Consider the following 24,108-nt stretch of genomic DNA (forward strand, 5'->3'; position numbering starts at 1 on the left):
GATTGTGTGTGACAATAATAAATACTGTAGCTTATTAGATTGATTATTATTTAGCAGGTCTCATGCTACACATTTTAATAATCTTATTTCATCCTCATAACATTTATAAGTATTAAGAACTATGCTATCCTCATTCAACAAATCAGGAAATTGAGGTTTAGAAAATTAAGCGTCTTTCACAAGGTTGTATATCAACTAAGCAACTAAGCTGGCATTATTAATAGAATATAGACTGTCTGCCCCAAGCCCTGTACTGTTAATGCCACACACACACCACTGCCTCACAAGGAAATTAAATTTACTGGGTCTCCATGTGTTCATGAGGTGTTTGATTTATATGTTTATGCTGTTTAGTCCTTATAATATTAATTTTGCAATTAACTTGCAATATATTATACACACATTTGAGCACCTTCTGCTCCTTCCCAAAAGTTCTCAGCTAGCCCTCTTTTTTTAAAATAAAACGTTGTGGGGTTTTCATTTAACATATTGTTTTGTATCTAGCAGAACTTCGGTAACATAATCCCTTGGTAACATTAGAGAGAAAATCAGCATTGCTCGCCCACTGTGGGTACAGAGACAGAATTGATTCTCCTACCAACCCCCATCCCCACTCCATCTTTCCGCTAGAAATGGAGGGGTTGAAGTCCAAAGACTTCTTATATTCAACAACATGTCAAATTGTATCTCTTTTGTATAGCCAAAGATGTAAGAAGTAGTGGATTATACCTTTTTCTTTGAATATTGTAAATGAAAGTTACTACAGACACAAATATTTGCATCTGTCCTATACTTAAATTTTTTTCCTAAATTAGTTTTCTAATTCTTAATTTTTTATTATTTTCTTATTTCTTTTCAAGAGATCCTCTACTTTATCCTCTAGGTTGATGGTATGCTGTTTTTTATTATTTTGTATGTATTTAACCACAATTTGAATTATCTCACCTAAAATATCTTTTTCATCTCAATGTTTTGTTCTGATGAATTGAAAAAGAAAGTTTTAAGTGTCATAGTTTTCTGGTTATATGATGTTTTGCCAATTTTGCACAGGTTTAGAGTTTTAATGACTTTTAAAATTGCTTCCAGTAATGGAGGCAGCATTTTACATTTCCTTTAACGTATGTCAGAGATGATACACAAAATCCTGAATTTAAAAAACTGTATATGCTAAAAGAATTGTTTATCAGGAAGTCAAGTAAACTTACTTTTATTGTTAAAACTGTATTTTGAGGTTAATTTTCCAAAAGGAGCATGTGCCACAACTCTGATATAATACTGGTGCTTAGAACATTATTCAAAAATAGGGAAATTTTAATGTTATTCTTTAGTCATTATTATTTTGGTTTCTGAAAATAACTTGTTAATTCAATAGAGGTTTTTAAATACTGTTTTTGAAAAGTTGATATGTAAATAGTAATTTAACGTGTTTAATTCCAATATCCATTTTTGGAATACTAGTAAAGCTATTATCTGACACCTAATCCCACAGAGCCTTCCAGGTGGACTCTACTAAGTCAGGACAGTTTTAAGAGCTTTGGGGGCTTTAGTGTTATTCCCCAGAGCTAGGTTGTTAGAGTGTTTATGAACCTAGTCCCTTGATCTGAACTTTCCGTTGAAGATTTGAGGATGGTCTAAAGAATGGTAATTAAGGCTTGTTATAAAACATTTTGTTGTAAGAATAATGAATGAAAGTTTTTGCCTCATTATATGTCCCTACAAATCAGGGATAGTTTTTACTTTTTTTTATTTTAATAGCTAGAGTATAGCAGGCTTATCCTAGAAGAATTAAACCTATTACTTATGGAGTGTAAGAAGCAGATGGTTTCATATAAAGAAGACCAAATGAGATTGGCTCATTCTGAGTGGTATGAAAAATAAATAAATAAATAAATAAATAAATAAATAAATAAATAAATAAAACAAAATGGAATTTGTAAGATAAACAGTTAAAAAAAGATGAAGACTGGGATTCTGCTGCTCTGGATGTGTATCCTGATGAGCCATTAATTTCTCTATATTTTTGCTAACACATGAGAGGGCTGAAGATCTGTCCAAGGAGTTATATTATTAGACTCATTGTCTTTATTCATCCAAGATATACTTATTTATTTGCTGTTATCTCATACTTTAATGGATTTTATGCATATATGAATTATCTAAATTTGAAATAGTGTGATATACAACATTATTATCTCACTGTGTGCACAAAATATTTACTAGAACAGCCCCCAAATTAACTTTCTATTGTTAAAGAATTGGGAAATTTCCAAGATGGGTGGGTATTTGTTTATCTTGTTTACAGTATTCCATGTGGCAACATTGCTTTGGCTAGTACACCAATAAAACTGTCATTGGTAATCAAGATCCCAGTGAATTATACAAGTTTTGAATTGGTTGAGATGTGCAGGGGATATATATCTTGCATAAATTGTGAATACAATGTACATTGTTCCATATAATATTTGTAAGCCATGCATGGTTTGAATAAAGTTATTCATTCAGCATTGTAACTGTGTTGTTTAAGATGCAAAGGCACAAAATTGAATCTAATGGACATAGTATCTTCCCTCAGAAATTATGCAAGATAGTGTTACAAATTGATGTTTGGGTAAATATGTAAAAATCTATTTTCAGTTTTAAAAATAAATAATTTCTGTTGAAATTAACTTGTTCTAGCAGAAATATGCCCAAGCCAAACATTTTGATATTTCACAGAGGCAGGCTAGAAACTCAGGAGAAGAAATTATCTTCAACTTAGATGTAACTTGATAAACTTGCAATTTGATAAATCAGAGAATGTAGGCATTCGATGATGAATTCAGTAAATCAAAGTAAAATCACAACTTGTATTTCATTTATGGTTCCTCCCTATTCCTCTATTGCTTATTGTCAGTAAATCCCAACTACATAAATGTGTATGTATGGGTTTGGAATGTATCTGTTGCATATCTATATAATATGTTCTATTTCCTGTAGTTATGTTCTGTTATGGCAGCCTCTATGTTTGCAAATCATTTCCCGTCACAGATTATAGATGTGAGATATCCTTGAACAATAAGGGAATATTTCCCTCATAAATTGGTTGTTTGGAGGATAGTATTCATAGCACTTAGATTATATGTGTTATCGTTTCTACTAATGTAAAAATATTTTGTTAGATTGTGCCTGTTTGGGTAATAGGGTGTTTAAATGGAAGCTTTGGCAGAGACACATTATAAAGGTAGATTTTGCCTAGGCTTTCCTCAGAAGAATCCCACTGTGACTCAATACCACCCATTTCCAAAATGAAAAAGGTGCATGTTGCTATCACCTATCCTAAGCCTAGTGAGAGAGTCTTCAAGGAGATTTATTGGAGAGAACTCTGCTATGCCTCCCGCTACCCTCACCTTCCCAGGAGTGCTACCCGCCTCACTTCAGGTTAAGAGAGAGGAGATTTCGGTAGACCACTCTGATGGCATAAAATGAGTACCCAGGTTAGACATACGCCTGGGAAATCAAAGCTGAATATGAATGAGAAAGAGGTGTATGCTTTGGGATAAACCTACACTCCTGAAGTTTGTTGGAGTTTCCCAAGATGAATCTCAGGAGATTCATCTGAGATTTAACACCATTAACACCTGTGAAAGGAGAAGGGTGAGGAGGCCCAATTAGCTGGGCCAGGGAAGCCATTAGGCAGCCATGTAGACCAGACAGTGTCTCTGCCAGCCCAGCCAGAATGCAAATTAGACAAGTCCCATGTTGTGGGGAAGTGGCCAGTCCCTCATACCAGAGTCTTGCTCAATCCTGGGCTGTGGGCCACTCTGAGAAGACTGTGCCTTTGGCTTAAAAGCTGAAGCAGACCCAGATGAAGCTGACAGCTGGAGGCTGCCAACTAACCACACTCCTCACAGATGGACATTGAGTGCTTTCTTGAAGGAGAATCTGGTCAGGATATCTCCATTTGTAAAAGTCCTCTAGCAACTCTGTTGATACTCCTATAATCAAAGTATTTTGTGTACTTTTAGTCATCAATCTTAAGTAAACTTTTTAATTAGTTACAGTCTAGTGTAATCATCAACATTTGGATTTTCTTCAATTATTTTATCCCTTCAACCCCAGCACATATACAACTATTCTCTTTCCTCCATTTGTTCTTCAACTCCTCTTTCCTTCACTTTCCAGAGGTAGCTTCTAACTCTTCCAGTTTAGACCCAAAGAAGAGAGGCATTAGTGGAAGAAGAGATACTGTTGAGGTCCCCTGATCCATAGATGTGCAATTACTGATTCTCTCTCATGAAACTATCTTGTGATAAATAAATCTCATTGAATTACAAAAATATTGGATGATTTTAATGTGTTTTATTAATTACAGTAACTCCCACTGATTTGGAAGACACTCCCAGGAACTGTATTTACAAACTCTATGTATTTTTAACCATTACACCAATTTTTATGTACAAGAAACAAACCCCACTAGTAAATGGAGATGCTGGAGACTGGATAGCTGAAGATCCCAGAGTTCTTGTGCCTAGGCTGCCCAAATGTGGGGTAGAATTTTTAAAAGATTTCCACATTATGTACTCTATATTTGCTTTTAAAAAAACTTTTGGCTTAATAAAATTTTTGAGTTTGATTATATTTACCAATTTCTGGTCTTTCTATCAGTACAAATCAAGAGAGTAAATACAAGTAACTATCTCAGAACAAATTAAAGAAATCCAACTTGCAATTCTCTGGATGTTTGGAAGGTAGTTTTAAATTGGAAAATCTATTTTTGTTTTAGGGATTTATATTTTAAAATGCAAGTTGCAAAAGAGTGAATTTTGTAGGAAAGGGAGGATCTGCGAATAACATCTTCTTAAACTAAATCTTGCTTTTGACTATTGCTTAAGTTTTTTACACAATAACGTTCCCCAGATGTTTGTTTGCAAGTTGTTTTGGTGTTTATCATATGAAATAGGACAAATATTAATTGTGTCTATTTCTAATTTTTCTTATGTAAGAATAATACAGCAGTTTTTTTTTCTTTTTCAAATAACATACTTGAAATGGAAGCAAATTTCACTTCATTTTACAATGAATATTCTAATAGGCTTTTAGCTATTAATCTTGGTTGATTCTCCTATGAAAGACTCTATCATTATAAACTTCCTAAGTTATTCAGAATTCATCTTTTCCATATTTATGAGAGGTACAACTTCACATTTTTAAAAAGAATGGTTCATTTCCTCAAATAGAAATCTTAGCACTGCCAATTTTAGCAACATTTTATTATGAGCAGTTGTCACCATTCTCATCGTTGACATTTAATTGGTTTCCTTTCAAAACCAGGAAAAGATCCATTCAACAGATATTTATGGTACAGGCCCAGCTCTAAGGGCTGTAGATAAAATGGTGAACAAAACAGTCAAAATCCTTCACTTCATAGAAGTTAGACTCTAAAGAGGTGAGATAAACAATTAAAAGTAAGCAATCAAAAAAAAATTGAACATACCTCATGGTGATATGTGCTATATTGAAAAAATAAAGCAGGATGTCAAGACAGGGAGCACTGATGGGATGGGAGAAGACAGTGTTTTGCAATTTTAAATCAGCAAGTTGTCACAAAGAAAATAACACTTGAATAAAAACCCAGTGGAGGTCAGAAAATGAGGCAGAAAAATATCTAGGGGATGAACATCCCAGGCAGGCAGAATAGCAAGTGCAAAGGTTTTGAGGCAGGAGCTTGCTTGAAATATTAAAGAAGGAACAGGGAGATCAATATGGCTAGTACAGAGTGGACAGAGAAGGGAACAGAGAAGAAGATAAGGATAGAGAACCAATAGGGGAAACAGCAAGTAAGTTCTTTTAAGTGATTTGAGTAACTAGGATGTCTGTGCTGGTGAGATGGGAATGCATAGAAGTATTTTGATCAGATGAGTCACAATGGTCTGACTTCCATTTCAACATACATTAGGAATATACTAAAACAAGGCAAGGGAAAAAGCAGAAAGATGAGGTAGGAGGTTGTTGTTGTAATACAAATGAGAGATGGTGGTAACTTGGGCCAGGATAATTATAGGAGAGGTGGGAGAGGGGGCAGTTTTGTGGGTATATTTTTAATTTAGAACCCATGGGATTTCCTGATGGATTAGCAGTAGAAATGCAAAAAAAGAGAGGAATCCAGCCGGCCTTCACGATTTTTGGTATAAATAGCCAAAAACATGGGGATGCCACAAAACATGAGTGTCTGCAGTCCAATCAAAATCACATATGCATTTGATATTTATTTATCGGTAATACAAGGTATTGCAGAGAAAAACAATCTAAATTGGCTACAGTTAAAGCAACATGAAGCCTATAAATGCCCCCAGGCTGTGCATAGCACTGATAAAGTAAGTAGAAATGAGTGATATGACACACATGCCTCAAGATACAGGAAGCAGAAATGAGCCAACCTCTGTTAGCAGTAGGTAAAAATTACCATGTGAAGGGTGTAATCATTTCTGTTCATGAGAAATCTGATATATCAGATCTTCAGTCACTTTGAAAATGAAAGCTTCTAAGCTAATTTCTTTCCTTTTTCAAATTCAAATGACAAGATTGGTGCAGGTAAGTCCTATGACAATGAAATTAAAAATAAGATATGCAGTTGATCAGGATACTGGCATTCCAAGGGTAATTCTAGGGCACATTCCCAAGTCTGGTCATTCATTTGGTTTTTGTTTTTTTTTTTTTTTTTTTTTTTTTTAGTGTTGCTTTAGAAAGTAGTTCATGAGCATCAATGTGTGAGGTATGATCATCAAACTCCTGTATTAAAAAGATGTACATTCTAAAAATGTGGCAAGGCCCTTTGTTCAATCCTGGGCAGCTAAGAGAAGAGCTTTGGTTCCAGATGCACTGACTGTCTCAAAAAAATATGGGAAGATAGATTTAGCATCTCAGTGTTGCTGAGCACTCTAGTGTAACATGACAGTAATTCTTGGTCATTTTCTTACACTGTCTTTCCTGGACATGATAAAGAATTAGTTAAGTAATGCCCATTCTTGAGGGAATGTATTGAACAAAAAGGGTGGCAAAAGCTCTTGCATATACTTTATTAATTGTGTCTTCTGTATCTTCTCACTTTGCCTGACAAGATTATGATTTTCATGCATTCTTAAATTACTTATATATTTTTCTAGTATATCTCTTCCATAACTGTGCTAACGTATCGTAGCTAATCTAGAGCACCAAATTTAAGTATCTAAAATGCACAAAGATTGCTTTTGAAATGTGTACTAATTTCAATGACATTGGGCTTGGATGCTGTAAATATTCTCCCTTTTAAACATAAAATGGATTTGTTCATTGCTTAAATATCATGTCCCTTGTTAAACTGCAAAGGTTGCTGGAAAAGTGGAAAAACAATATAAGCAGGCTATTGAGAAAAGACCTCGGACCTTGGAGCCCTACAGATCTGGGCTCGAATCCTAGTCCTGCCAGGCTCCAGCTGTGAGTCCTTCCTTCATCTCCCTAAGCCTCAGTTTCTTCATGTGTGGAAAGGTTTTTGTTTTAACATGGATTAGTAAACAAATAACTGAGTAAGTGTGGTTTTACTTTGTCCCCATTTCGAAACCAGCTCTGTGTGTGTGGCTGTGGGTGGGTGTTTGTGTTATGTGTATTGAGGATCGTAAATGTTAAAGATAGAAGAATAACTCCACAACTCCTTGTCAGTGAAACTGGTAAAGAGCCATAGTCCAAACCACAGATGATAAATTCCATGCTAAGTAGACTGAAATCTGGATCAGCTTGAGGAAAGATACTAAAAGAAGAAACAAATCTCCTAACTCATGTAGCATGTAGATCCTCCAAGAACATATGGTATCCTGAATGGCCCAAAGATGCTTATTGGAAGTAGGATGTATAGGGATGGTAGCTGTCATAAAAGAAGGAAACATGCATAGCAAGAGAGACTTCCTTCTACTCAGCGGGATAGCAAGGAGGCAGATTGAAAAAGGCACCTTTGAGACAGGCCGTATTTAATTTCTGGAACCCACCTCTTGACCTAGAAAAAAATAGCCCAGAAATTACACAGAAGGAGCATGCTGCAGCTGAGGACCTTGATGGGCAAGTGATACATCTTAGAAAGCAGGATGAGGGACACTCTTCCCACCGTCAGACCCCTCTTGCCAAGGAAGGTGCAGGAAGACAAATCATGATGTGCCCACAGGGCAGAGGCTGTTAGAGTTGGTGAAATAAAAAGAAAATGAGCAGTTGGAAAAATTATTTATAAAACATAAACCAGCAAAATTCTCCATTTCTTAAAAGTATTTTTAAAAGCTTTTAAATCAGTAAGAAAAATGAGTGGGGAACCAAGGTAGTTTGAACATACTATGGCCTGACTGTTCCACTTCTATGATATATATTATATAAATAAAGTTTTAATCGTGCCTACCTGTCAACAATGAGATGGAGAGGTGACTTTTCCTTTTTACCTCATAATTTACTATGTTTTCAGAATTTTTAAAATTACCAATGTAATTTATTTTCTTTTATTTTTTAATTTTTTAAAATGAAAGGAAAGGGCAATATTCTTCAAAGTGCCTAGTACAGGGCAGCAGCTAATATCCTAGAGCTCAACCACTTGTGTAGTTAGGTTGTTCAAATTCTGCTTTCACTTAAAAGCAGCCATTTGATCACATATAGAGACAAGAATGCAGATTTTTTGAAATCTAAAAATCATTAGTACTGGTAATGAGATATTTATTTTTAGAATCACTTATCCTCTTGACCCTTAATTTATGGTGCTGTTTGACCATTAAAAAATTGTGTGAGAGGATGGTAAGTGAGATAAATATTATTAACCTGAACTTGATCTTTCATTAGCCCCTGTGGTATGCAGTGCTACTGAAGTCAAAAGATACCTGTATTAGCAGGTTAATTTCTGCCACAGAGGGAATTGCTGAAATTTACATTTGCTTTGTATTTAACTGACTGTAGGGAGTGACCTTAGATACCTCTGGCTAGGAAAAGGGCAGAATATTAATATTGTGTAATTATCCTTTCCTTTATGTTCCCAGAACTTTTGTTCCTGAAAAAGATTGAGGGACAGTGAAAAAGGTACCTCTTTATGTTTCTCTATTTGAAAAGTTATAAGGCAGCATTGCTCTATTACATTCTAGGAATAATACAACTAATTTTTATTAAGCTCGAAAATAGACTTCTTAATGTGCAGAATGACCGTGTTATTTATTGTTGGTCATAATTATGACTTTTTAAATAAAGGCTTGATAAACTTTCTCTTACATGTGATCCATGTGATCATCAATTTGTATTTAACCGAAAAGAGCAGGTAATGTAGAGATTTTGCATGTGTAGATTCCTACCCTGCACACAAGGATTGGGAAGAAAGGAAGCACATTCAAGCCTTAAAGATGCTATGAGGTAGGAAATTATTTTGAAGGGAATTTCCACTTTCCTCTCCATAGTGTATTGTTTGTCTATTTCAGTCTTTTATTCCTTTGCCAAATAATTAGTTTTCTCTGCTTTACATGTGCAACGGAAGACAATTAACTTGCTGCATGCTGGATAGGGAATGGTTTATCTGCACTGCACTACAAAATATGTGTATTCTTATTGTTATTAAGGGTGAGTGCCTGGTTTATAACAGAATTATAAATAAAGCCATCAGGAAGGAAGAATCCACCATAATTACTAGATTATCTTTATTGGCCAATCTTTTAACCTTTTCCACATATTATATTTACATTTCCTTGCAATTATTAGAAGAAAAAGAACAGAAGCACCACTGAAAGAAATGCAGAAATTCAGATGAATATTTCTATATCGTAACAGTTCCTCAAAAATTATTAGAGAAGAAAGAAAATAAAAAATTAAGAGATTAGGGTTATAATATTTTCAAGACATTTTTCTTATTTTACTTTACCTCCAATTAAAGCTTCACACAGAACAGGGAGTTCATTGTGTGGCAGATTCCCTTTGTAGGACTTTAGAGTCATTTAGAGTATCTACTAGAGATTCCAGGAACAGGATAGTTTGGATTAAAAATAGGTAACATCCCAGAGCTTTGGGAGACCAAGGCAAGAGGATTGCTTGAATCCAGGATTTTAAGACCGGCCTGGACAAAATAGGGGAACCTGTCTCTACAAAAAATAAGAATAAAAATATAACCAGGCATGATGGTGAGTGTCTGTAGTCCTAGCAACTTGGGTGGCTGAGGTGGGATGATCTCTTGAGCCCAGGAGTTCAAGGTTACAGTGAACTATGATCATGCCACTGCACTCTAGCTTGGGTGACAGAGCAAGAGCAAGAGCAAGTCCCTGTATCTAAAACCAAAACACAAACAATAACAACAAAACCAAGACGATAAATTAATGTGGAATTTTCCCAGTTTGTATAAACTTTTGTTGTTGTTTTGAGACAGGGAGTGCAGTGGCACAATAACAGCTCAGATTCTCCTCAGGTAGCTGGCACTACATGCCAGGCTAATTTTTTGTAGAGACAGGGTTTCACTATATTGTTCAGGCTGGTCTCAAACTCCTAGGCTCAAGTGATCCATGTGCCTCAGCCTCCCAAGGTGGTAAGATTACAAGTGTGAGCCACTGCATCCCACTAACATTTTTTCCCCTAAGTAGCAGTTGTGGCAAAGGGCTTTTCCCTGTGAAAACTTCCCCCTAAATAGCAGTTGTGGCAAAGGGCTTTTCCCTGTGAAAACTTTTCTGATCCTCTTATTTCTTTATAGTATTTGATTTTCCAGGGTTTCCTTTCAAAAGATTAGAAACTTGTGTGTCTAAGTTGCTTAAATTTTGACACTGACATTGTCGCTTTAGGGAGGTAAAGTAAAAAACTAAGGTAAAATTAATTTATTCCATGGGGAAAGTGAAGGGTGTGACTGTAAACATTTTGAACTTTAGTGTAGAGTTTTGTCTCCATTGACCACAGTATTACTATTGCTAAGCATCCAGGTACTTGGGTGCCTATGTGCAAGAGCTCTAGTGAGGTCTTTGAGTGTCTCTCCATTAAATCTGAAATAAAACTGATTTCAAAATAAATTCCATTTTCGGCAACTAATCAGTGACCATTTTCCTGGAAACACCCAGTAACTGTCTTGTATTTAGAGTACACCACGTGAAGACAAATCACAGGGAATGCTGTCTTTGTCCAGCCGTCAGCTTCCAGAGTACCAGTTTCATCAGGCATGCAGAATACCAGTTTCAATTCTGAGTGACAAGGTGTCCATTCTAAAATTTGCTCCCTGAAATTGTTCATACATGTAATAATATGTATTTGAGACAGTAAAAATGGTTAAACTGTCAAAACTGTCTTTCTTTGTCCATATTTAATTTTGAGGAGATGGCGAAGGCTCAGCACAGCCAAGAATTTACTCACTTAATGGCCTATGATAAATCCTTTCTGGCTTTAATGCTTTCAATATTATGTCATGTACAGCTGTAAATAATAACTTGCAACTATAGTCGTGGAAATCAGAAAGGTAAACAATTTGAAACTTCATGGGCACTCAAAATGAGCAAATCATTAGGTTTCAGAGAAACTGATTCTTATGTCAAACACCTAAATGAACAGTTTGCAGCCTATTTATAGTGACAGCATTTCTTGAGAAAAGAGGAAAAGCTGTTTTTTCAAGGCTCTTCCTAAACTCTTTCAGTGTCTATTCTATATTGATCCCTTTGTGAGGCCCCTATATGGTTCAGTACAAAAAGTGGTCTACTTAATTTTCAGAAGAGAAAATACTGTTTAGTAAGCTCAAGCAGCAAAATTGCTTGGCTGTTTATTTAACAGAGGCAAATTAGTATTGATGAACAGATTTGATGATTAACAAGGATCCTACTTGTCCCAGCTGTTGGAGTACAGCTCAGATCTGCACTTGTGCTGTCAATGCCCATTAGCAAGCTGCTCTAAGTGTTGGCTGCTAACAGCTTGGAGCTCTTTCTCTGGAATATTGCCCTTGGTCCAACAGGAATTGTCTTACCCCCCAAAAAAGTTACATGCCCCTTACCCACCCAATGACTGACTGATAATGGGATGTGGAAGATGGTCTCTTTGTCCCAAGGTGGAATAAACTTTGCTGTGCAATTGGCATCCATTTCTCCCCAAGCAATCAGGCTGAAGCTAGACACCAGCTGAGACCATATTCTCCTGCAATGGTTTCCTGACACTCTGTTCCAAGAGAGTACTCCCTCAGTAAGACATGTGCACCTGAAGCTGCCTCTAGGCACTCCAGCCCAACACAAATGTGAATGCTGCATTTCTACAATACTATTTTTACCCTATTACATTAGTAATATCAAATGTAAGAGGCATCTAGACACCAAAAGTGACCAGGAAGCCACATGTTACTTAGGTTACCTAGCACTAGTCAACATATAAACTGAGAAAACAATAAAAGCAATGGTTGTTTTCTCTAAAAGGGTATCCCAATTGTGTAAAGATGGTATTTAGTGAAAGAGAAAGAGAGAAAGAAGCAGAGAGAGAGAGTGACTATAAAATACTATAAAATGTTCAGGTCATTAAATTTTCCTTTTTTGATCATTTAAAAATATTTTTTGAAACTTATGAGGCTACATTTTAACAGATATAAACAATGTAATAATGAGGATTAAATGCATAGTGATCACATTCGAAATGTTTCTCTTAATACATATTAAGAGAAAATGTGAAAGTTTCTCTTAATACATATTTTAGTGATGCCTATGTCTTTATAAATTATAAATTAGGAAACATAGAGAAAGGGTAACAGTGGTTGAAGTAATAAATCTTTCTACATAATTTTAAGGAAGTTTGGAATTTAAAAATCAGCCTGGTACAGTGGCTCACACCTGTAATCCCAGCATTTTGGGGAAGGTAGGAGGATCACTTGAGTGCAGGGGTTCAAGACCAGCCTGGGCAACATGTTAAGACCTCATCTCTACAAAATCTGAAGAAAATTAGCTGGACATGGTGGCACATGCCTGTGGTCCCAGTTACTTGGTAGGCTGAGTTGGGAGGATCCCCTTAGCCCAAGAGTTCAAGGCTGCAGTGAGCCAAAAATATGCCACTGTACTCCAGCCTTGGGGACAGAGTGAGACCCTGTCTCCAAAAATTTTTTTTAATCTCGTCTGTTACAGGATATCATTGCTATCTTCTAGCTTTTAATTTGCATATAAATTTATTATAGCATAGCAGCTCACTAATATGCATTTTCCCCTAAACAGTAATTATTCAGGCAAATCTTTAATTAGATCAAGGCAAAATAAATATTCATACACTCTAATTTTGAATTGTTGGAACCTTCTATTATAATTTTAAAATGATAAGCTCCCATTACAGTATCAATTCCTTTGTCTATTGGTTTTAAAAAGAGAAGCACATCATTTTATTTGATAGCAACCTGCACATATGAAACTATTTCAGTATTTGTTTTTTGTTAAAGTATAGAGCGTTTATATTCTCAGTTTGTTAAAGGTACTCTATAAGATTTTGTTTTTATTTTTTAATCATGGTGCATTAGAGATAAAAATCAATTGCTTTCTTACCATGTATAGAAATACATAACAGTTACAGTTAGCAGGACAGTTATTACCTACCAAAGTGGTACATTATTCTTTTTGGTTTCTCACTCTTCATATAGCAAATAAACATTAATTCAGTGTTTTGTTTCCAACAGTACCCTAGAGCAGTTTCTGCTTGTTATCGTGGTATGTATTATCTAACCCTCATTAGTATAAACACAAAGATGTATTTGCAAAAGTAGTTTTATTTTTGAGTTCTTCAGTAGGGTCATGATAATAACTCACAGAATTCTACCACAAGAACTGGGATAGCAAAGTTGGGTCATAGGCAGTTAAGTAGTTGGCCTCAGATAGTTATCCTAAAGCTGGAAATTTTTGTAAAGTTATTGTTGGTCCAATGAAAAAGCTGAAACATTATCCTTAATTGTGATATAAATGTTAAATTCCATGTTAACAAGGAGTGCTTTGCCTTAAGCGCTCTACAAACTAGGTCAGAACACAAAAATCCCCCAAGTTAGAGATTACTTTTATTGTTTTGTTGTTTGTTTGTTTTTTACTGTGCTAAATTGAAATTTATTGTCAAATAAATAATTTTTAATAGATCATTTAAAATTAATAAATAGATATTTAATAAATATATATTGTTAAAGAGAAGTCACTTATTTGTCTAGACTATAATTTATAATATCAGGGGGATGATTCATCAGATATTTCCCTGATAATAGATTTCAATTAAGGAATTAGAGATTAAAAAGGAGAGATTTGCATGAATTTGGATGTCTGGAGAGGGGAGAACTTAGAAAGTGGAGGTTACTTCAGATATTTGCCCTGTTTCACAGTCTTGTCCACGTGGGTCTGTTTGCATTCTCTGTTTTGGTAGACAGGAATAATGCAGCAGCATCTCTAAACAGAGTGTTAGAACATTAGCCGTCCACAATCCTAAATGTAGGACATTGACAATACAGTTATCCTTTGCAGTACTGTTGCCTTCTAGTATGGAAGTAAGTCACATATAATGCTGGTTAGTCATTTATTATATTTGATGTCATGTAGCAGCATTAGTTTAAGAAATCATTGGAAAAACACCTGACGTATGCGTATGTTTTACAGTGTTTAAGGTTGTTCTAAAGATAATAGACAAAGACCAGTCTTTAATTTCATTGGAGAAAAAGATTGACTTCTGGATTTAATTACAATTTAGTTCTAGATTCCAGATCAGATTTTTTTTATGTTGAAAAACACCATTTCACCATGCAAGGCCTCTGTTGTCAGCTTTGTACTTCCATAGATTTGGCCATGCTGAGGTTAAAATGCATGTTAGACATCAACATGGAGATATCAGGCACACAGCCGAATGGAGTCTGAAGCTCAGAAAGAGATCAGAGTTGGAAATACATATGCTGAAATATGTAAATCTTGAGCAAATATAAAAGGCATTTAAAGGCCCAGGGTGAGATAAGTTTACTTGAAGAAGGAATATACTGAAAAATTTGAACAATTCAAGAATGATTATCTAGGAACTTCATTATTTGGAGGTCAAGTAGAGAAGAAAGAAGGAGTCACTAAGAAAGTAATATAAAAACCATTGGAGCATATTATCATGGAGACCAAGAGAGGAGAGTGTTTCAAGAAGGGGAGAGGAGGTCAGCTGCATCATCTGTGGCTAAAATATGATGGTAGAAACATCATCGTTGATTTTGATAACATGGGGTTTTGTAGGTGAATTTGGTGAGACTTTTCAGAAGTGTGGCGGATACACATCAGATTGGTGAGTACTGAAGCATGAATGGTAGCAGAAACAGGAAAGCAGATGAAGTCAGTTTGGCTTTGAAACAGAAGAAAATAGTTGCTGGAGAGAATATGAAGTCAAAGAAATAAGTGACTCTAAAAGGGATGGTGGTGGGTAGCAGAAAAGTGGATTGGTCAGTGAAAGTCATACGAAGTAGTAGAATTTTAAAATGTATTTGAGTCAATGAAAAGGATAGAGGAATATAGTCAGTGAGATAAGTATTATAAAGAAGATGAAGGAGGCGGGATATTTTTCTAAGTGAATGTTAGGACTAGGGTATCGTTATGGGAATGGGAAGCTGTCAAGTAATGTAAGGAAAGCTTACTGGAGGCGACAAAGTCAAGGAATCAGATGTCGGCGTATTGGGTGGGTCATTCCCCAGATGCTGATGTAACACAGAAGGATGACAGAGAAGATACTTCAATAGATCTTCAAGGATCTTTAAGGAATGACCCAAGTTTTATAAATGACACTAGAGGAAAAAATGGCGGCTAGCATACTTGGATGGCATAAGTAGTTTTTTGTTTTTGTTTTGTTTTGTTTTGCTTTGAGACAGGGTCTCACTCTGTTGCCCATGCTGGAGTGAAGTGGCACGAACATGGCTTAAGTAACAGCCTGGCCTCCTGGGCTCAAGCAATCCTCCCACCTCAGCCTCCCAAGTAGCTGAGACTGCAGACACACACCACCATGCCTGTCAGTTTGGGTTTTTAATAGAACTAAATGAATTACAAATGGAAAAGTAGAGTGAAAACACTCATCTTCACCTCCTGGACCTGAGGTACACAGAGTGTAAAAGAAAATTTAAAAAGCACTCACTAGGGAGAGCTAGTAAAACAATGATGTGCTCAGGGTACATTCACATTTGAGTTATGGCAAGGGGAAGGACATATTTTTAAAAGACATTGAGAGTAGAGGAACATGTAGTGATCATAGACATGGGCTTCTGGCAGTAACAAAGTGTTTAGAATGGAGTGGAGATGTGAATGAGGGTATGCACACGGAACACACAGGGGATGAAAGTCTGAGTCATAGTGAGTGTTATGATCCTGGAGGTCTGGTTGCTAGTGACACAAGGATGTGGGGCAAGATGAAATTAATCCCAAGAGCATCCTGAGCAGAAATAAGACTAATCAGTTCTGTATGTGTGCCTGAAAAGTTATCTGATGTAGATTTGGTGCTCTCTATGGGAGTACGTGGGGATGCCATTGCCCTGGAACTACTGTTTCTGGTGAAGGATGCTGAAGCTTTGTGGATTCTTCCTCTAATTTGCCTCACTCTTGAGTCCTACCCAATCAGTACATTTTCAGAGATGGAAACTTCGTCACTATTATATTCAGCAAATATGAACACCTTGTGCTTGCTCAGAGTGGGTAAAAGCTCTCAACCCTGCCAAGATGTGCTTCAAACTTGATTGCTCTGGTAATTTTCTTGTGCTCAATGGCAGGGCAAGGAGTAAAGGGAAGAAATTTTCACTGAGTATCTAGATGTGCTGAACTCTGGAAACCTTGCCTCATTTATTGTGGCTTCAATCTACTCTTCTGCTCATTTTGTAAGCAAGAGTCTCAACTCTACTAATGCTAGCAATACTTAACTGCAGGAAACGACTATTATAACACATGTCATTATACCGACGTCTTGAAAACTACCATATTAAAGGGAAAAAGTACTGGCTCAGGGAGGCTACTTTATTAATATCACATTACATTTAAGTCAAAGTAATGCTGCTTTTGGAATTTAGATTTCTTGCATCCAAATCTTTTTGAAGGTTAGGAAGCCAAGTAGCATAAAAATGAAGGTGAACTATATTATCTATTGCCAAAGTTAGACTGATTTATAACCAAATACTATGTGTGTTATGCTATTCTTTTAGTATATGTTAAAGTATAGAGTTAAAGCTTGAGGAGATGCTGAGAGGAATGTTATCATGAAAATAAAATCTGTCTAGTTATTAAGGTGCTTCAAAATTAGATTTTCACCGTGGTTTGGGTTTGACCTTAAATTTGTAGGCTGATGGATTTGATCTTGTGATTATCTCAAATATCTAGTGAACAGCTACATTGTGGGAAGCTGTACCTACAGAGACAGCTTTATTGTTCAGTGGAGACAGTATCAAATATGACATACCTCATGACTTGAATGAGCTTACGATCTTGTAAAACATACAATCAATTGTCAATTAGAATGTGCTAATCATCGACATTGGAACAACAGGGAAACTAAACGTGGGGGCAGGGTATCAGGGCAGAGCTGTTAAATAAATGGATATCTAAGCACCAATAAATAATTTTTACGGATACCTTGCATAAAATCAGCATTTCAGTTTTTTTTAATTTACTATTAAAAATGCCTGTATAGAAAATCAGATTATTTTGTGATCTCTTAAATGGCAGCAAGTTAATTAAAAGTTCAGTGTATTCAATTGTCATCTTTTTGGAAGAGATTGAATTTTTAATTAATAAATTAACACATTAAATATAAATTTTCTTAATATAAATTGTTAAAATAAATTAATTAAAATTTAAAATAAATTAATTAAAATTTAAAATATGGTATTGTTTCTCCTATGCTGATGTAAATTTTCTTAATATAAATTGTTAAAATAAATTAATCAAAATTTAAAATATGGTATTGTTTCTCCTATGCCGTTTCAGTGGGTACATTTATTTCCATGTCTTCTGTAAATATAAGAAAAATAAATAAAATTTAAAAGTATATTTGATAACTTGCAATATTTGATCCTGCAAAAGTCTTGGGAAAATAAAAATAAAAAGAGGAAATATTTTCTTCGTATTCAATAACGTATTGAAATGACTTTAGCTCACCTCACCTTTTATCTGATATTGTTCCCTAAGATTTTAACTGCTTTTAGGAGTTGAAATGACTCATTCATCCAACAAACCTTTCTTTTTCACCTACTGTGTACAAAGTCCCACATGACCTCTCAATATGTTATCAAGAAAGATAAAGCAGACAGGGCCCCCAGCCACAGAATCTTACAAATACACCTTACCAGTTGCAAGTTAAATACTACATTGTAGGAAAGAATTGTCTTCTGAAATATATGTTAGTAATTTATTGGCCATCCAGAAATGATCATGGTCCCTTATTTATCCCAGAATTTTCCTGGACCAGATTTCTCCTCTATATAATAGGAAAAGTCTGTTGGATGCAGTTCACTAGCTGAAATGAATAAAGTTCAAATAATACATATTTCTTATATAATATGTGCTAAAATCCTCAATAACAACATACTGAACTCTTACAAATGCCAAAGCAAGAATAATATCTAATTCCATTTAAAGCATAGAAACCAGGAAATGGAGATCAATATATTTTCATCACTTTTCTCATTATGTAATCAAGTCAAATACTATCATTGCATTATGTATATGCGAATATATGTTTCAACTAATTTTGTTAATTCAAATTTTAATATAACATTTCACTTTTTATAATTACTGAACAGAATTATTGTCAGGTTTTGTTTGTGTTAACTTGTACATCTTAGGAGTATCAACCTTTTTTTTTCCTTTTTTAAGTAAAAATAAAGAATGACTTTACCTATTTTGCACGTGTGGCTGTAAAAAAAGAAGCAAAGAAAAAGCAAGGAAAGAGGAAAAGGTTTAAAAAATGGGAAGGAAAGAAGAGAAAATGAACAAATTCGTAGAACGAAGTATGGATTTAGTGTGTATATGTGTATAGAGATGGGCTCTTCTGAGTTCTACTTTTCTGCCCAGTTGGATCTTAAGTCTAATCCTTATCATTATCATTAGTCCATGCAGGGTTGGCTTTTATGTGTTTAGTTTATTATTTTTACTATTGTGATAAGCATCCAAGAACCCTCCACATCCACAAAATAGTAGGAGTTTTAAAATATATATATAAAGTGAAATATATAGCTACTCCCTGAAATATATTCCTGCTCCTTGATGAGTTTTTCTAGATATTTTTAATTTCTTTTCCTTTTATTATTTTATAGTTTGAAACTATGATTTTCAGTGTATACCTCTGGAAAATATTCACTCTTTTTGTATAATTAATATAGTGGGTGCAACTGTTTTCTTTTTCTGTCTCCTTAAATCTATGGAGTGCAGCTTGGAGTGGAGGAAGAATTTGATAGGGCAGAGCCCTGTCTCTGCAGATTTTTGAATGTGCTCCTGTATTCAGTTAGGGAAGAAACAACTTCCAGATCTGTGCTAATTACTCTGCTCTCCTCTCTCTCTCTGCGCCCCCCCGCCTGCATCTTTCTCCTCTTCTCTCTGTATTTTTTCTTTTTCTTATTTATTCTTGTTATGTATCTTTTCTACAAGTCCTTCTCTTTCCTCAGTCATCTTCCAACTTGTGAGTGAGATGGTGAGGATAAATATTAAGAAAGCAGAGGGTAGAATGGTGATTACCAGAGGGTAGGGAGTTGAGTGGAATGGGGAGATGGTGGTCAAATAATACAAAATTTCAGTTAGACAGGAAGAATGAATTTTTTGTGCTGCACAACATAGCGACTATAGTTAATAATGGTGTATTGTATATTTCAAAATTGCCAAGAGAGTAAATTTCAAATGTTGACACCACACACACAGACACACATGCACACACACACAGAATTTTGATGGTGAGTAAAACCTACTTTTCAATCCTGGTTCTTCCCTTTCACAAAGTTGCAGCAAAAGGGATGGGATAGTGGTTACATAATTTACAACATTTATAATTTGGCTCTAAGTCATGAGTTATATTAATACATCTCTAAACTCTCACTTTAGAACTGATGTTGAATTTCTAAATAAAAGATAAGATATGACATTTATTTTATGAGAGTTGAGAATTTTGATTTTCATGATTGAAATTATCACACCAAGAAATTATCACACCAAGAAGATATTTTTAAAAATTCTTTCATTGACAAAAAGAGGAGCTTCTCTTTATGTCAGCTGGGAACATGCTTGTATAGTACAGGCTTTTCTTATGAAAGAAAATTTATTAAAGCTGTTTCCCCTTTTATTTTTCCCACAGATAGCTGGCACATGCCATAGAAAAGAACAAGAAGTCATTCTCAATGTTCTGTTACTTGTTGCCCACCATATAAGCAGCTCCTCAAAATTAGGGACCCTAACTAGAATTTCAGGAAATACCTTTAAATATCTTTTATTTGAAGCAGAGGCTGTCAACTACTCTAGTAAAAAGGTAAGCTCACTTAACTGGCAAAGTATAAAGATCAAATTATCCTACTAGGATGTGCTTTATAAATGTCATGATAAAATGCTCTTTGATGCACTAATTAATTGGTACATAATTGGGTAGTTTTGTTCCACAGTCAAAAATCAATTATAAAACGTTCCCTATATATCTCCCCATCTTTTTTTTTTTTTAAATTTGAGATTGTCGATAACCACGCATCTTCTTTAACAATTTAGGGACGGGAAGAAATGAGGCTCTTCTGCTTCATAAAGTTAGTACAATGGGGGAATAAGGGGATCATCATTTTGCTCTTTTCGTGAGACAGCAAAATTTCTCTATGGTTTGTACTTCTTTGACTGCCTTCCAAGCATTTTTAAAGTATAATCTTGTACCTTAAGACTGTTTTTTCAACACTTTAAAGACACCATGGAGAAACTTGTAGGTATGACTGTAAGCTGTATCTCTCTTTAACATTTGAACGCTAAGAAGCAAAGTATAACTACTAAGCCACCTACTGTTGTAGGGCTTTGTTTACTGCTCCACATAGGTGAATACACATCAAACTACAACAACATTGTATTTAAGTACTTTTCTTTTGACTAGTGCATTCCGTTCTGGTGTTATAAAATTCCTGGCAGTTGTATGTCAATTGTCTTCTATCTCACGTTAAAAGGTTTTATGAGAATCACTCAAATTACCTTCCGTTCATTATCTTTACCTGTTCAAAAATAACTTAAATTTAATTTGTGGTATCTTTAAGCAATATGTTATTGATAAAGGGGGCATTATAAATGACATAATCTGGCAACTAGAGGAAAGAGTGCTATGTCTACACAAAGAATACAAATTTATGGTTATGGCATGTAATCTGGTTTTGACCAGCTGCTCTTTTTAAATACCAAATTTTATAAAGAAATAATAATTTTGTCTAATATTGTACAGCAATAGCTGGTTGTATATAGAATTTACTCTCTATGGAAGATTTAATAAGCACTCATTTGGGAAGAAAACCTATGTTTTAAAACTTGAAACGTGATATAATTAAAAGAACATGGGCACTGTAATCACATACAGTTGGGTTGAAGTTCTAGATAAGAACCTGTCTTAGCCATCAAGGAAATGAGAATTTTCACTAGGCATATGTAAATGTACTCATCTTCAATACTGGCACTCATCTACGCATACATATCAGTCAGCTAGACTCAGCAAGGTTTGAGGAAAACCAGCCAGCAGAATTGTTACCACACTCAGCTACACATGAAACACCTTTATTTGTGTTTTTCACTATGTCATTGTTGCTATTGTCCATCAATAAGTTAATGATTGTGTTAATTGGTATATACCCACCTTTGGGCTGTTAGTGCAGCTATTACAAAAAATATGGTATATTTAAATGCACTATCATAAAAATATAAAATATATTCTTAAATGGAAAAAAGTTAAAAGCTATAAAGTATTATTTGATTTTTGTTAACAAAAGAAAAACATGTTTACAACTGCAAGTAAATCTTTAGTAAGACATAGGAACAATGTATACCAAACTCTTAACAATGGTCACCTCTGTGGAAGGGAGTGGATGGAGATGAGGATGTGGTGGAGGTGGGCGTGCATGGAGGGAAACTTCATATTGTGTTCTGTGCAATTCTATATTGCTTGGATTTGTTTTTAGGGTAAAGATATATTCATTTGTTGCTTCTGTAAGTAAAATATAAAGAATATAATTGAAAATCACTATAGAACTTTTTTTTAAAGGAGCTAAATTTCTTTAAAGACTGCCTATCTGTCTACCAGGTCCACTAAATTTTGATTCTTTCTAGGCTCTTACTTTCTTAACCAAAGAAAAACATGTTTTTTAGACACAGTGGGCCTGCAGTGCTCACAGTGTAATCAAGTTATTACACACTAGGGAAGAAAACTCATACCACGTGGTATATATGTAATAGAACCCCAAAGAATGACCTAGAAAATGGTCATAGGATGTCATTAATACCTGGGGGATGGAACAGGGACATTTCCTGTGAGGAGGACAAGCTTCATTACTAGAGTGATAAGCCAGAATCAGACATTTGAGGAAAGGAAAAAAACTTATGGGAAAAAGATAGAGATAACATTTAAGGTGTATTCAGGGGACAGAGACCCAGGCAGGTGAAATGCAAAACAAGTGAAACATTCTGGGAAAGATAAGGGGAGAAAAGCAAATTGTGGAAAATTGTGAATGGACTTGTAAACCAGACGTTAGAATTTGAGTTGCCAGAGAAGGTGACAGGCATTTAAATTAGATGCAGTACATTGAGATGACAGAAAAATATTCAGAGGTAGAATTGGGAATGACAACTGTGTGCATTAAAATTCTTAAAAAAAAAGAAACTCACTTCGAAAACAAAACTGGAATGTACTAAAATGATTAGGGTACAGCAAACCAAGAACTATACTTTGCCCCTCTCTTGTTTCTCTGGGTGTATCTGCATCATTCTTTTCTTTCTCTCTGCAGATGAGCTTTCATGAACTCTCAGTCCACACTGCCATAGATGGTCATTCCCACAGCTCCTGCTCTGCATGGTGTAGCCCCATAGACAGAGGTACTGGACTCCCTCTCACCCAATCTCTCTCAGGGGGAGAGAGAAATCTAATTAGCCAATCTGGGCTCAAGAACCCAGAATAATCTATAGTGAGGAGTAGTGAGCAGTTCATGGTGCAGTCATAACTCCTGGGAGTTCCCCCCACAGTGGGGGTGTGGTTCCCAGAGCAAGTGAGGGGAAGACTTGTGATCAGGTACCTTCTCTCTCTATTAACTATGTAACTATTAGCTACATAATTGCCATTGGGAAGATTTTACTTTTGGTATTATTATCCATAAAGATATTGATAAATATTTTGTGACAAAGCATTGGTCCCATGGCACTGCTCATGCCAGTTTACCATCAATAACAATTTTTTTATTTTGTGAACTTAAAATATTTATGAATGTCTTATTTTATGAACTGCTGTGAGAGAAAATAAGTGGGAATTTTATTCAAAGGGAAAACAGAGACATCTGTCTAATCAAGAAGTGCTGAAACCAAACTTGGGAAATATACCTTTTTTTCTATTCTGGTAAGGGAGCCTATGTCTTTTACCCAAGGCTTTTCACATCTTAATACCATTTAAATATTATAATCAGATAATATCCACAGGCGTTAATTTATCCTTTCTGCCTCTGTTTTACAAATGAAAAGCTGAAGCATTTAAATTTTCTCAATGCTACATAAGACAGAAAAATGGACTCAGTAAATTTAAGTACTGGAATATGCTCCAGTACTAAAACAGGAATGCCCAGAAGAGACAGAAAGCTATAAACCATGATAAGTAAACAATACAAAAACTTAATAATTATGAAATACAGCAAACAAGGAGTGAATTGGATAACAAGCCCATGGTGAACTGTTGAGTCAGTTGTATAATTACAGATATTATAAGTTCAGAGGAAGGCAGTATCCTAAAGATTAGACATGGCTCAATAATTTATGTATTCCCAAATAGGAACACTTCTAAATTGAATAATTAAAAAAGAGTTTGTTTTAACAGGAAAAATAGCTGGTCTGTATAGAGTTAGTCTCCTGAAGGAGAGAAGAATCACATGATAGCTAAGTAAAACAAAAACTAGGATGTAATAAATTTTAAGTAACAAACAGAAAATAT

At 35.1% G+C, this 24,108-nt stretch overlaps 1 protein-coding gene across 2 annotated transcripts in view; it reads left to right on the plus strand.

Moving 5' to 3' along the window:
* Positions 1 to 24,108, plus strand: part of CHSY3 (chondroitin sulfate synthase 3) — a 293,136-nt gene that overhangs the window by 128,796 nt on the left and 140,232 nt on the right. Inside the window, exon 3 of one of the 2 annotated variants that reach the window (XM_054555083.2) lies at positions 22,922 to 23,009. Within the exon in view, the coding sequence (XP_054411058.2) occupies positions 22,922 to 23,009 (88 nt within the window). 2 annotated transcript variants of the gene reach the window in all.

The sequence above is a fragment of the Pongo abelii genome, chromosome 4 (assembly GCF_028885655.2).
Source record: "Pongo abelii isolate AG06213 chromosome 4, NHGRI_mPonAbe1-v2.0_pri, whole genome shotgun sequence".
Taxonomy (NCBI): Eukaryota; Metazoa; Chordata; class Mammalia; order Primates; family Hominidae; genus Pongo; species Pongo abelii.